The sequence below is a fragment of the Protopterus annectens genome, chromosome 2.part0 (genome assembly GCF_019279795.1).
Source record: "Protopterus annectens isolate FY-2018-M chromosome 2.part0, PAN1.0, whole genome shotgun sequence".
Lineage (NCBI taxonomy): Eukaryota > Metazoa > Chordata > Ceratodontiformes > Protopteridae > Protopterus > Protopterus annectens.
Window position 1 is genome coordinate 901,342,748 of NC_056728.1, and position 14,440 is coordinate 901,357,187.

General features: G+C 37.5%; 1 protein-coding gene across 7 annotated transcripts in view; it reads left to right on the top strand.

Annotated features, from left to right (window-relative positions):
• Positions 1 to 14,440, top strand: part of LOC122793286 (A-agglutinin anchorage subunit-like) — a 1,003,124-nt gene that overhangs the window by 798,428 nt on the left and 190,256 nt on the right. For all 7 annotated transcript variants that reach the window (XM_044061154.1, XM_044061150.1, XM_044061151.1 and 4 more), the window contains one exon: positions 6,852 to 6,956. In XM_044061154.1, the coding sequence (XP_043917089.1) occupies positions 6,852 to 6,956 (105 nt within the window). The remainder of the gene's footprint in view (positions 1 to 6,851; positions 6,957 to 14,440) is intronic.

Consider the following 14,440-nt stretch of genomic DNA (forward strand, 5'->3'; position numbering starts at 1 on the left):
TAGTGCCTTTTTTAGGCAAGGCTCAAAAGACAAACAACTAAGGGTAATGCTGCTCAACACCAGAAGTCTAAATCTCAAATTGCAGGCACTCAATGCACTCCTCAGTATGGCGAACATCGACGTCTGTGCAGTAACTGAAACCTGGTTCAAGGCTCCTGAGAGCACCCCAGTGCTACCAGGCTATACCTCGTATCATGCTTTTCGGCCCCAAAACCTGGGCCAAACCACAAAGGAAGGGGGAGTGTCCATATTCATCAAGGGCACCCACAACTCCAGGTTAGTAGCAACACATGAAGCATCGGAGACCATACAGGTGCAACTAACCATAGGCAAAACTGCTATGCAACTGGTATCATGTTACAGACCACCCTCCCAATCTCAGGAACCCCACTCAGCCTTCCTGAAGACATTGGAGGATATGAATGTATCACAAAATACCATCATACTGGGAGACTTCAACAACCCAAACATAGATTGGGTACATTATTCTAGCCCTAACACCCTAGCCCAAAGGTTCCTGGAATTCATAAATTCAAATGCACTGGAACAACTAGTCACCTCTCCCACTAGGGGAGATAATATACTAGACCTGATCATCACAAACATGGGGACAAAATGCTCCACACTGGAGGTATACCCCCTCACTAGTGAGATATGACCACAAACTAATCACCCTGGATATACATTTCCCACCTCCACCCCCAGCACAAAAGACCACAGTGAAAAACTTCTCAAAAGCAGACTTCACTCTTCTTAAGACTGAGATGGTATCCTTTAAGCCCACTGAGCCAGTGGATAGCACATCCCACAATGCCAAATCCTTCACAAATGCTTTCTATGGACATCTCCAAGAATGCATGGATCATGCAATCCCAAATAAATCCAAGTCCCTCTCCACCAAAGGCAAGCGTCCTGTCTGGTGGACCTCAGCCATTAACAAATTGTATAACAAAAGATGGAAGCTACTGCACGACAGAGCAAAATCCCATAAAGGGAAGACATCTCTGATCAACACTAGCAGAAAACTATGTTCTCTCATAAAAACATCCAAGGCCAACTTTGAGAGAAAAATCGCTAAGGACACTAAAGATAACCACAAAGCCTTCTTCAGCTATGTTAGAAACCTGGGCGGAAACCCTCAGATATGCTCAGAGTTAGTTCACAACAACAAAAAATACACTGAACCCACAGATATTGCCAACATTCTGGCTGACAGGTTCAGTGCAAATTTCTCCCCTCCCTCACCCCCAAAAGAAGAAATACTTATCCCAGCTGAATGTAATCTCACTGTCATCTCAGATGTCCAAGTGAGAGCCGCCCTCAACAAAGCTAAAAACACAGCATCAATGGGACCTGACGGTATCCCAGGTTGCGTGCTACGTGAACTCCAAGAGGAGCTAAACCCGCACATAAAAATGCTATTTAACCTTAGCCTTACTACAGGACATGTACCTGAACACTGGCGTACAGCAACAGTGGCCCCACTCCACAAAGGGGGTACCTCTAAAGACCCTGGGAACTACCACCCCATAAGCTTAACCAGTCGTGCCTGCAAAGCTATGGAAAGAATCATTATGGAACTCATAAACAGAGACATTGGGGACCTACAGACACTTGACCCCACCCAGTTTGGCTTTGTAAAGGGCAGATCCTGCCTTTTGAACCTGGGTGACTTTTTTGAAACAGTCACTAGAGCCGTTGATGAGGGCAAAGCAGTCCATACAGCCTACCTGGACTTGGCTAAGGCCTTCGACACAATACCCCACTCAGGTATCATAGATAAGCTCAACAGCTTAAACATAAACCCTTATGTCACTAGATGGGTTGCAAACTGGCTAAAGGACAGAACCCATAAAGTTAAAATCACTGGAGCAATGTCAGACTCAAAGCCAGTCACAAGTGGTGTCCCACAGGGATCTGTCCTGGGACCCCTCTTGTTCGGCATTTATTTCTCAGATGTTAAAGCAAACATGGGAGGGTTGTGGCTGACAAAGTTCGCAGATGACTGCAAACTAGGCGCCATAGTCGATACAGCAGCGGACACATACATCCTACAAAAAGGCCTCACAGAAACAGACAACTGGTGCCGGAGTCATGGCCTTAAACTAAATGCCAAAAAATGTATAGTCATCCCCTTGGGAAAAACAAAGTACCCACAAATTATCAAATAGACAGCAACCCACTGAGTACAGAAAAAGTAATCAGAGACCTAGGGACCCAAGTTGACAGCGACCTCTCATTTGACACCCATGTTGCCAAAGTGGTTAGAAAAACATTCTACCTTGCACACCTTATCATGAAGGGATTCACATCCAGATCCAAGGATGTCATTGTACCCTATACTCCTCCCTCATCAGACCCATGATTGAGTACAATGCCCCATTTGGTATGTACCTCACCCGGCATTTGCAACAGCTGGAGAGACCACAAAAGTACCTCACCAAGAGGATCAAGGGTCTCCAACATATGTCTTATTCTGCCAGACTAAAGAAACTCCAACTCTATTCAGTAGCATACCACCTGCTCAGAGGTGATCTCTGCCTGACGTACAAGGCCATGTCCAATCAGGAACTGATGGACATGCTCCACCTCAAAAATTCCAAATCCATCAGAACCACGAGAGCTAAAGACTTAAACCTCGGCACAAGTATGAATAGGACATGCTGGAGGGATAGATTCATAACCCAGAGGCTTCCCATGCTCTGGAACAAGATCCCAGTTCATGTTAGGCAGAGCCCCTCACTGACTCTCTTCAAGAGAAATCTTGATGAGTGGATGGGAGATCGTAAGTTTACCCCAGTGGTCACATCTGTGTCACTACTAGACAGGGGCACAGTAAACTAATTCTATTATATAAGGGGACCTTCACTGTGTCACTACTAGACAGAGGCACAGTATTCTAAATCTATTCTGTGCATTTTTGTACCATTTCATGGGGTGGCGAAAGCCACATCACTATGGCTAGGCTTACAAATGCCCCAGGGCAGATAGCCTAATACTAAACTATGAAACTATGAAACTATGAAACATAGAAACATATTAAATATATATTTTAATTGTTTTTAACTAATGCATTTTATGTTACAATGTTCATTAAGTATCTATACTTGAAAAGGTTTTCCAGTATGACTTTGTACATAGTGCAGAATGACTGGTTTTACTTTAAGTACTAATTACTTTAAGCATTAATTGGTTTGATTTGATTGGTTTGAATACTGTTTAAATATAGTTAGGTAGGAAGTGTCTGAAGGTCTGAAGAAATGATATGTGTATCATGAAAGCGCTTACCTAAGTAAATAAATTTACCTTGGATTTTACCTACGTTTCATTCATTCTTGGACTGTGTTTAAACTAGGACATTCTGTGCCTTGGTTACTTTACCATTTTCTCATGATATGTTCAGCAAAGCTACCTTTTTTTCATTGACTCTCCACTCAGACCAACACAAACTGGGTAATCCAAAAACACTGCTTCAGAATCATCATCATAAACAGTAGTATTTCCTTCAACAACATAGAATTGTTCTTTAGAGATAATTTTAAAGGAAGGGGATATGCTCTTTTGTTATCTTAATAATTTTTTCACAAAGCATTTTTTTTATCCTAATAGATCTTAATCCTACAATATTGCTTGTTAATCCTTCCAAAAAGTTCGTATATTTAATGTTAATTTTAAATGAAAAATCATCTTTGATGGGTGCCTCCAAATCTTTCAGCTCAATAGTTAAATAATTTAGTATTCTTCTTTTGCTCATATTAATATAGCTATTATTGCACAGTATGTTCTATCAAATGAATCAGATTTTTGATATAAACTGGAATTCTACTCAATGCTGCTGGGAAATTTGCATAGGTTCAAATCTTTATGAACTTGTTTGCACCATATGCACTTTTCAAAGTGCAAATTCTCCAGCTGCATCTTCTCAAAGGATTGTAACTGTCCTGAAAAAGAGCTATAACTAGCTACTCAATGGTTTTAGCCAATCATCCTAGTCTGGAACAACATTATTATGTAGGTTAGAATTAAATGGATTGAATACAAGGCTCATATTTCTTTATTCCTGTGCACCATTTGTAGAGGTATATGAGTTAAATGAAATTAAACCTGGGGTCCTATTTCTATATTCCTTACTTTGTAGTTCAGAATCCACATTAGCTGCACCAATTGTCTTATTGATGGGTGAAGTGGGGTCATCATTCTTGGTTAGAGTAGGGTCACACAGTAATTGTGAATTTGTGGAAGAGTCATTCACAAAGGGGTCCTGGGAGGATATAATACTAGAAAAACTTTGGAAAGATGAATAGTAATAAAACCCAACAGGCAGAAAGCTTCACTGAACAGACCTCAAACACAGTAACTAAAAAACAACAAAAGTCATCTAAAGCACTTATAATAAATTGCATTAATTAATGGATTTATTGAAAGAGGAGAACTATCCTTGTAATGTGTTGCTATTACCCAAAAGGTTAGACATGGCAGGAACAATAAATCTGCTCTATTTTTGAAGCATAGTAATTTTACATTACCTAAACAGGTTAATAATAAACAACTGACAGTGGAAATGATTTTGTTCATACTCCATAGACATACAACATTATGTTATTTATGAAAATAAACTGGAGAGTATAGTTTTAATTGAGAGATGAAAAGTAAACTGAGAGAACAACATAGCTTTGTTCATAAAAGAAATATGAATTTAAAACAGAGTTTTACTAGAGATTTGTGAAGTCTTTCTGGTGAGTATTTTGGAGAGGTGAAATGGCGTTATTTGATTTAATAGCGATTAGATCATCTTTATACATAATTGCACGGACTTTTTAGTAAACAATGATAGATCCTTGAAGAACACCAGTTCATATGCATTCTAATTCTGAGGAGCATGGCCCAAAATCTACTGGGAACATTTGGAACATGAGACAATCCTAATTCCATTTCAAGGCACACTTGCCTAAACAAACCACTTTTAAGTTTGGCCAGTAGTAATGGGTGTCCACAGATTCAAAGAATCTTCTCATGCTAATGAATATGGCACAAGTTTTGACAGCTGCAGGTTCATGAGAATATATCCAGTGATATTACAGATGATATGAAGGAACTTGTAGACTTCTTTAAAATTATGCTGAGCTTAAATAAATAGGCCATAGCTGTTGACAAATTCAAAGACTTGATAATATACAATATGTTCCCATAACTCAGCAATGGCATAGAAATTTCAGATGAAGCGATATTTTTTAGGGAATAGAAGGGGTACAGATTTTAGGAAGCGAAGAATAATAGTTCTCTAGAAAGCAGGGTTAAGATCCCACTTGTGAGTCTGAGAATGAAGATGTTGGCAAAATGTTGGACTACCTAAAGGAAGGTAGGGTGGAGTGGAACAAGTTTAGGGGAGAGTCATCTCCAAGGTATGTCTAGAAGTGAGGATATCAGCCTAGTAGTAATTGTTACCTAAATGAACATAAAAACCATCACCAAAACTTGGTGTCATGAGTATATTACATGTTATGCTTTGCATTGGTGGTACAGGGTAATGTACAACCAGCTAGGAAGATGAAGCCTGATCATGTCACTGTAGTATGTAGTACAAAATGCATAATTCATGTGCCATTAACCAGTTTGTCAAACTCTGTATTGTGCTATAACTGTATGAATTAGGATTGATATTTATCTTCTTTTCAACTAAAGGATTTTCTTTTATCTTAAAGAAGGCAAACTGATTTGATTTTCATATAGTTATGTTTTCTTGCAAAAGTATTTTGCAGACAGTTGGCAAACTCAATGGGATTAATACCATTGTCATTGAAAGCGTGCATTCTGTGAGTGATTACCTGGTACAAAGTATCAGAGATAAGGTAGTACGAGCAATTCAAAAACTACTTCTTGTTTTGGTGAGGAAGGGTCATCTCCTTTTGTACAATACTGCCCCCTGACTGGCTATAGCTGCACTGCAAAAACACAAAAAACACCTAGAAGAGGCATAGAGACATGACTAAGATATTAATTTTCTGGCTATGAATGTTGGCAGCATCTTATAATTTGGGGTTAGCAGAAAACGTGGCCCCTCTTCCCTACCTAGTTCTTTATTCAGGGACCATTATAAAATAATATTTTAGGTTTCTTTACATTTTATACTCAGCATGAGGAACATGTTAAAAATAAAAGATCTGCATGTGACTTGTTACCAGGTGAACTGAGTACAGACCTCAGTAAAATAATTTTGTGATATATAGAGACACACATGTACACCATAGTCCCACTTTAAATGTCTTCCCTCACTAAGATTGAAAGTAGTTCAACATAACTTAGCTCATCAGCAGACTTCGGAAAGATTTTCAGCATCACTTTAAACAAACTACTAGCAAGGGTGGTTTGAGCTACTGTAAAGCTTTTTTGCAGTTTTTTTGTTATTATTGTACGAATAGTGTATGTGTGACAGATGTAACAGAAATCATCCCTGATGATTCTGTTATCCAAATGCTTTAATTCTTTGTGGCTTCTTGTGGCTTGCCTGCATGTCCATTATAAATCAAAGCCTCAGAGTAAGAGAAAACTGGCTTATTAAAGTTGTCCAAGTACTTTTACTGTAAGACAACTACAGATGTACAAGATTGGACTACAATGTGATTAAACTGGCTTATGCCTTTGGTGAAATGCACCTTGTTGCCTCAACCAGAATCCCAGCAGTGGTTCATTGAATTATATGTCAACCTTTAATGTGGTAACAGATTGCCTAACAAAGTATGCTATGACGTTTCATTACTGCTGCATTCTGAAACATAAACAGTTTTTCTACAAGTGTTTTTCCTCATGATGTAATATCAGTGATTGATGCCAGTTTTGATGTTTTATTGCAGGTAAGATGATCTGGCTGCCAGTGATTGTCATTTCGGTGTTTGTAATAGCTGCAATTGCTGCAATCCTGAAAACAAAATGCAAGCCCCAGACAGTGAATGGGGAAGGTACAGTGCTGATAAAACATTTTTTATGTATGTAGTGGCAAGTTTATGTTACATTTAGTTGTGTCAAAAAAAGGGTAAAAAAATAAATGTGTAAGACAGTTGATACTAATATGCAGCTGCTTTGTTGTTATCCCTCATAGCTTAGTCAGTAGAGGCACAGACATTTAAATTGATGGTTCATGGTTGATGTACCTGTTTTAGTGACTGATTTTTCAACAGCATGGTGAGCCTGTATGTTCATTTGTAGTGCCTCCCTGTACAGGCCCCTGGCTGGTGTCTGTATGGAATCTGATTGCTGTTTGTCTGCATGGCTTTTCTCTAGGTGTCTTGGTCTTCTCGCACCTTGCTGCTGAGCTTGGGTGACTACTGTAAAAAATATGTTTAAGTTTCTACTCTTAGAGATTTTCTGTTTGAGTCACACTTGCAGAGGATGCTTTGCCTCTGAGGGACTTACCCACTTTACGGAATGTATCACAGATTATAACAAAGCAGTGACTGAGAGCAACATACAACAGATCCTTCCTTCATATTTATTTAACTAGAAAAACAAGACAACCTCACGCATTATACAAAGATACTGGAAAATGAAGAGAGTCATAACTGAGATGCCATTTTTGGAATAAAATCTACCTTTTTAAAAATCCTGCAGCAACTTATCTTGATGAGGTCACTGTGCTAATTCCTTAGACATGACATCCTGCATAAATAAAGTGAAAATATGAAATACAACAATAAAACATTGTTATGTGCCGATGTATAGGGATACTGGCATTAGTTCCAAAAAACGCATTTGTCAACTGAAAACAAAATAAAAAATATGCATACTGCTGTACAACATATTATGTGCAATAGTTTGCCATTGCAAAGTTAAGGTTGCATAAACTACAGTAATATTTCATATGACATTAAAATGATTCTTGAACTAGATCATATTTATGTTTTAAATCTTGAGCAGACTGTTTCTGGCAAAGGTGCTTTAACCCTTGATCATGTAAATGTGAGGTGAGCCTTTTAAATGTGATATTTCAGAGATGTTGATGAATGGCCAGTGGTCTCGGGATGGAAAAGGTCAAGCAGTTTAACTACTGTCACAAGTAATGTGGAAAGGAGATAAGAAGAAGTTAGTATGGTGGCTGTTTTGGATGACTTGGGAAGATGAGGGGCTATTTTACAGGGGGAAGCTAGACTTTAGATTCCAGTGAGAGCATTACAATATCAGAGGAGTGTGTAGCTAGCTGAGACCCATTGTTTTTAAACCAAAATGACAGGCCACAGAGAAAAAAGCATTGCTCCAGAGGAGATATTGAGAATAAAAAAAAGTTACAGGAGCCTATAAAAGAATGAAGTAGTGCAGTGGGATGTAAATGTAGAAAGCTAGAGAAGAGGGGAACTATAAACAAAAAAACAGGAAAACAGGATTGGACGGAGTATAATAGTAGATAGACAATAATAAAAGTAACATTGATAAACAGGGATGCCAAAGAACATAGGGAAAGGATTCAGAAAGGAAGGAAATACAAAGGAAGAAAAAAGTGAACAAAGAAAAAGAGGGGCAGGCAGAACTCTGAACAGAAAGAAAAGGTACAGGTAATAGGAGGGGACACTAGGGAAGATATGTGTGCCAGGGAGGTACATTTTTAAAATTCAAAGACTTGACAGTGCAGGTCAAATCAACATCAAGGCTGAATTACAGAAAATGTGAACAATTAAATCTGGGAGATATATAATTCTGATGCCCTGCAAAAAAACTTTAAAAGTTAAAAACAACATTCTGCTATTATGTTTTGATCCTTTTTTTCAGCATTTAAGGGATCAATGTTACAAGCCTTGACATTCCGACAGCAGTCTAGACAGGATGCAGGGGTGATCATGTACTTGTTTGTCAGTGCCAGCAGTCTAGGCAGGTTGTGAGGGTGATGAGAGACTTGTTTGGCATTGTCAGCAGTCTAGACAGGATGCAGGGTTATCATGGACTTTTTTAAGAGTGCCAACAGTCTAGGCAGGATGTGAGGGTCTTCATGGACTTATTTGTCAGTACCAGCAATCTAGGCAGGATGCAGGGGTGATGAGGGACCCAGTGGGAAGTAAAGATGAAATATTATGACTCGGGTATTTTGACTGTTTTGAATAAGGTAGCCATGGATACAGGGGTTTTGCAATTTGTTTATTTATTTATACATATATACTTTTGTTAACCTGGATGGCCTTTCAACAGGGACAAGGTGAGAAAAATTCCCAACTTCATAATGTCAAGATATTATAAAATATTTGTAGCACATAGACAATAGCAGGAAGTAAAATACAAGACATACAAGAGTTAACTATATGAAGTTTAGAAGATGTTAAAGGCATTGGAAGGTAATAGGTGAAGCAGTATAAAACCTTCATCCTTACAGGACATGCAATAATCACAACAGCTAAGAACTCAGATGCAGTAAAACTGTCAGTGAACTAATATTCTTCACACCATTTTTGAAGATGTATATTGACCACCTTCCATTTTATATCTAGTAAGCAACCACAGTTGCATGGATAGACACTAGCTGTGAGTACACACACACACAGAGACACACACACACACACACACACACACACACACACACACACACACACACACACACACACACACACACACACACACCTGCTTTAGCAGTGGTGAGGGGGCTAAGATAATGTGATCAGCAGTGATGTATAAAGGAAATGTAAATGCAGAGGGTCGAACTAAGAGAAATTTGAAATATTTGCAGGAGTGTATTTCAACATTTTCAAGCACATTAGGAATAAGTTGGAAATAAGGCATTAGCTTACTTCACAGATGTGACTTGTAAGATAACAATAACAAGTATGATTATACTGAAAGAAATTTTGGAGAAAGTGGTAAGCTTTTCCAAGATGACAGAAGATTCACAATGGATGTTTAGGGTCCAAATTTGGAAGAGGTTTTAAGTAAGATAAATAATGACTGATTGTTTTTTATAAGTATGATGTTTGGAATATGCCCGAAAAGTAGATTTTACAGCCTAGAACATGATCCATTCCAAAGTATTTTGAGGCAGTATAGTAGTAATGTATAGCTTTTCAATCAAGTTTTTGTTTTAAGATTTAACAGTGATGTTTATTGTAGGGGAAGCCATTCCACAATCTTGTGTAAGTGGATGTGAGTTTGATGTCAGCACGTATGCATTATTTATGCATAACAACTGACATGTAGAAGTTTAAATAGCAACATTTCAGCAACTCTTTGCTTATAGGTAGGCAGAAATGAATGCTTTATGTTGTAAAGGTTATCCAGTTTTTTTGTTGATACCTTGAAAGTTGTCTCTTTATGTTCTCTGAATCAAAGTTTAGCGTTAATAATGGTTTCCATGGATTGAAAGATTGGCCTTTTTCATTCAGGCCATAGTTTCTTCCAATAGCTGTACAGGCCAATAATTTACTATTTTATTGGTTTGTTGGCTGAAGTCTATAATTTTGATTTTCTTTGCTCATAGCAGTCATTTTACAAGGATGTTCAATCAGAAATGAATTTCTTATATTAGAGAATACAAATGTTGGCAGTATGCAGCATGGATGAATTGCTGACATAATGTTATAATCTGATGTGTTCCACCTGCTAATGCCTGTAATTGGTAATAATGTAGACTAGGAAAATTCCTACAATAAAGCCTGTAGTAATTCGGTGATATGCTAAATAGAAAACAGGCATTGCATTTTTGTCTGGTAACAATCTGAATTCCTTCACCCAGAGTGTTCTTATAACTCAGAATTACTGGCTGGCTGCAAATTACCGAACTAAACTTATCTAGAGGGAGGGAATATTAAATGAGTTCGAAAGGTATTGTGACCAAAAATAAATGCTGATAAGTGAAGTCCAGTATTTTTGTTATTTGAATATCAATAAGTGTGGCTACTATCTGCATACTTTGTCTTGGCTCAAATCTATACTGACTTTTATATTTGGACACACATTTGGAGAACTGTTTACAAAGTATCCATTCAAGAACTTTAGTCAATGGGCTCATGCAAAATGCTACGTTAGATGAATGATATGCTGGGATTAAAATTGTTGGGAGAAATATTAATATTCTTAAGTATGCAGATGATATCACTCTGATGTCTGGAAGTGAGGGAGAGCTGAAAAGCCTGTTAACTCATTCAAGCCTATAGCACCTATTTTGTCTGCTTCCAGTTCACACCCATAGCTTCTTATGGCATCCAGACTTTTTTTTAGTCTGCTTTCTTTAATTAAGTGACTTATCATATAATAATAGGCATTATTGGAAAGTACAAGGAGTTATGAACAAAATAACATTGACTGGATATGGAAGATGAACAAAATAACACGCTGGGTATCTTAAATTCACTTTGATTAAATGATTGATTTCTTAATAAAAAAATTTATTTAATTTATGGGTGAAAAGCTTCAAATCAATCAACGTTTTAGCTAAATCACCCGAATGAGATGGCATAAACGTTAGTCCTTTAGCCAACATATTCACTGAAACTTTGTCAACTTGAAACTCTGAGTAGTTAAAAATACTAAAGTCCCCTTTGGAATTCTTGAGTATAGTCATGGCATCAGTCTTAAAGTTAATCTCACCTTCAGAGTTTGACTGGAATAGACTTGGTACAATACCATTGAGTTCTGTTATCTCCTCAACTGGGACCAGTTCTGGTAATTCTTCCTCCTGTTGTTGCGGATGCCTCCTCTATAAAAATCCTACTTCGAATGCTGATTTTGGTTGTGATTAACCGCCTGGTGTTAAATATTCCCTTGATGGTTATTAGGATGATTCATTCTATCCACTTGCTGGTTGTTACCTCCCATAGTAGATCTGTTATTCAAGTTGTTGTTCATTTTGCGAATACGCTCACTGCATCTAGGCCCACTCTCAGCCTAACTAGCTGGAGTACTGGCTGCAGCAGCGTAATTATATTGTGGTTCATTACCCCCGTCAATAGTCATGATGTCATCTTCATTGTTAGCCAAGGATTCCCTAGGGTCATTCCATTGTTCAGAAAGTGGCAGGGGAGGATAAGCTGATCCATTTAAGAAGTCTAAGTTGTCTTGTTCAGTTTCTTTCATTTTTACAGCTTTGTATTTGCTCAAATGGTCATCAATACTAGAAAAAAATTCAAGCGCACTCAAATGTATACCTATGAAAGTCAATATCATTTCTGATCTGTGTATCCAGGATATGGATTTTGTTAGCCAAGGAGTCAACCATTATTTGGTAGTGCTTCATAAGCACTTCCAATAACTCCAAACCTTACTTGTCCAATACTTTCAATAATTCGTTATAAAAGGGGGACTTAGGTATCAACCCAGTTGTTTATCACCAAATCCAGAAACCTTTGGGTACTTGTTGCTGTCTCACACACTCCCTAAAATAACAAATCTCCAACTGAAGCTTCTTTAATTTCAAAGATTTGTAATCAAAGGTCTCAAGGTTCTTAACGAGGGAACTATCATTAATTGGAGATGTTTGCTGGTTATTACTCACTTTTGAATCTAATAGGGAACTATCATTAATTGGAGATGTTTGTTGGTTATTACTCACTTCTGACTCTCGCTGGAAGCTTGTGCGAGTTTTAAGCCATTCATTTAAGACAGGAATAGTGGAACCGTTAAGAGTCACTAAATAGTTCCCAATACGATTAGAAGCTGAAACGGCGGTGTCATCATTAGGTTGAATGAAGTTAACAATACACCCATTAACATTCTGATTACAAGTGTCATTTTAAGTAGAACCAAACCCCACAGTTGCTTCCACATTGGTTTGATTACCTCCAAATTCAGTTCTGATGGTTGGCGAAGTGACTCTACTTCCAAACACTGCTGTAAGATGATCCATCTTCTGAGTTAACAAACCAACCAGTTGTGTAAGTTTCCTGATATCTGATGTTTGATCATTAAAAGGCTCTTCTGTAGAAAATTAAGCCAGGGTGCCTTGTATGTTCTCTGTAGTCATGCCGGACATGGACATGGACATGGATTAGGAGCTGAAATGGCCGTGTCATTATGAGATTGAATGAAGTTAACAATACTGCCATTAATGTTCTTATTACAAGAGTCATTGTTAGTAGAACCAAAACTCACAGTTGCTTCCGCATTGGTTTGATTACCTCTAAATTCAGTTCTGATGGTTGGCGAAGAAACTCTACTTCCAAACACTGCTGTAAGATGATCCACTTTCTGAGTTAACAAGCCAGCCAGTTGTGTAAGTTTCCCGATATCTGATGTTTCATCATTAAAAGGCTCTTCCATTGAAAATAAAGCCAGGGTGCTTTGTATGTTCTCTGTAGTCATGCAGGATACAGCCAAACCAATAAAAACGACCAAAAAGCAAACTAAAAAAAAAACAAAATAAAATGGCAAAAACTAGAACAGGAACAAATGGCACTTTAATAAATAAATTAATATAAAATAAGCACTTTTGTCTGATTAATATCAAACTTACTCAGATAAAAACATAGATACATTAACAGACCATTAAAATACTGAATCAATCCAACCAAATCTGACATAGGTAGTCACATGATAACCAACCACTTGATCCCATGATTACATAGGAAAAACAATACATAAACGAATACAATAATGAATCATATAGAATAAATATGGAAAAATAAAGAAATGTAACTACATCAACTAAGAACCTTAAAAACTGTTGTAATTAAAAAGTCTCATCTTGTTAGACTCTTCACTTTCAAAACACTAACTAGTGAACATGTATCATTAAGACCCAGTAACTTATGGGCTTGACATTGCAACTGCCATACTAATTCATGTAATTCGAGCTTTAAGGAGGTAGAATCTCCTCTGATGTCCTTTTGGACTTGACCTATAACTCAAAAGTCAAATGAGTGTCCTGGGATTTGATTAACATGATTGACCAGAGCATTATCCAATTTCTTTTTCCTTATGTTATATAAGTGCTCATATAACCTCTCTTTCAACTTTCTATCATTTGTTCCTGATATAAAAACTGGGGTAGATTTTTGCACTTAGCCAAATAGACTACACTAGAAGAATTACAATTAAATCTACCTCTTGTTTCGTACCTCTGGTCCCTTATTGTAAAACTGCCACCCAAATCTATGTGCCTACAATAAGGACAAGATTTGCATATAAACATCCCTTCATTTCTAAAGGAAACACTACTGAAGGGTTCTAAATGGTTCTTTAAATTTAAGCCCTTCTTAAAGACAAATTTTGGTCGAAAGTCTTCAGTATCATAAAAGGCTTCATCTGAAGCAAGAAGCCCCCAGTTTTTAACTATAATCTCCTTAACAGCCAAAGCATCATTACTATAAGTAGTAGTAAACAAAGGCATGTTTGCAAAAGGAGCATCTGCCATTTGTTCAAATAAAGAATCTTCAGAAATAGGAAGTTTGACGCTAACAGGGTCATATAAAATTGTATTGAAAATGCCTCGGGACCATTTCAAAACTACCTCAGTTTTCAATTCCTCCAATAAGGA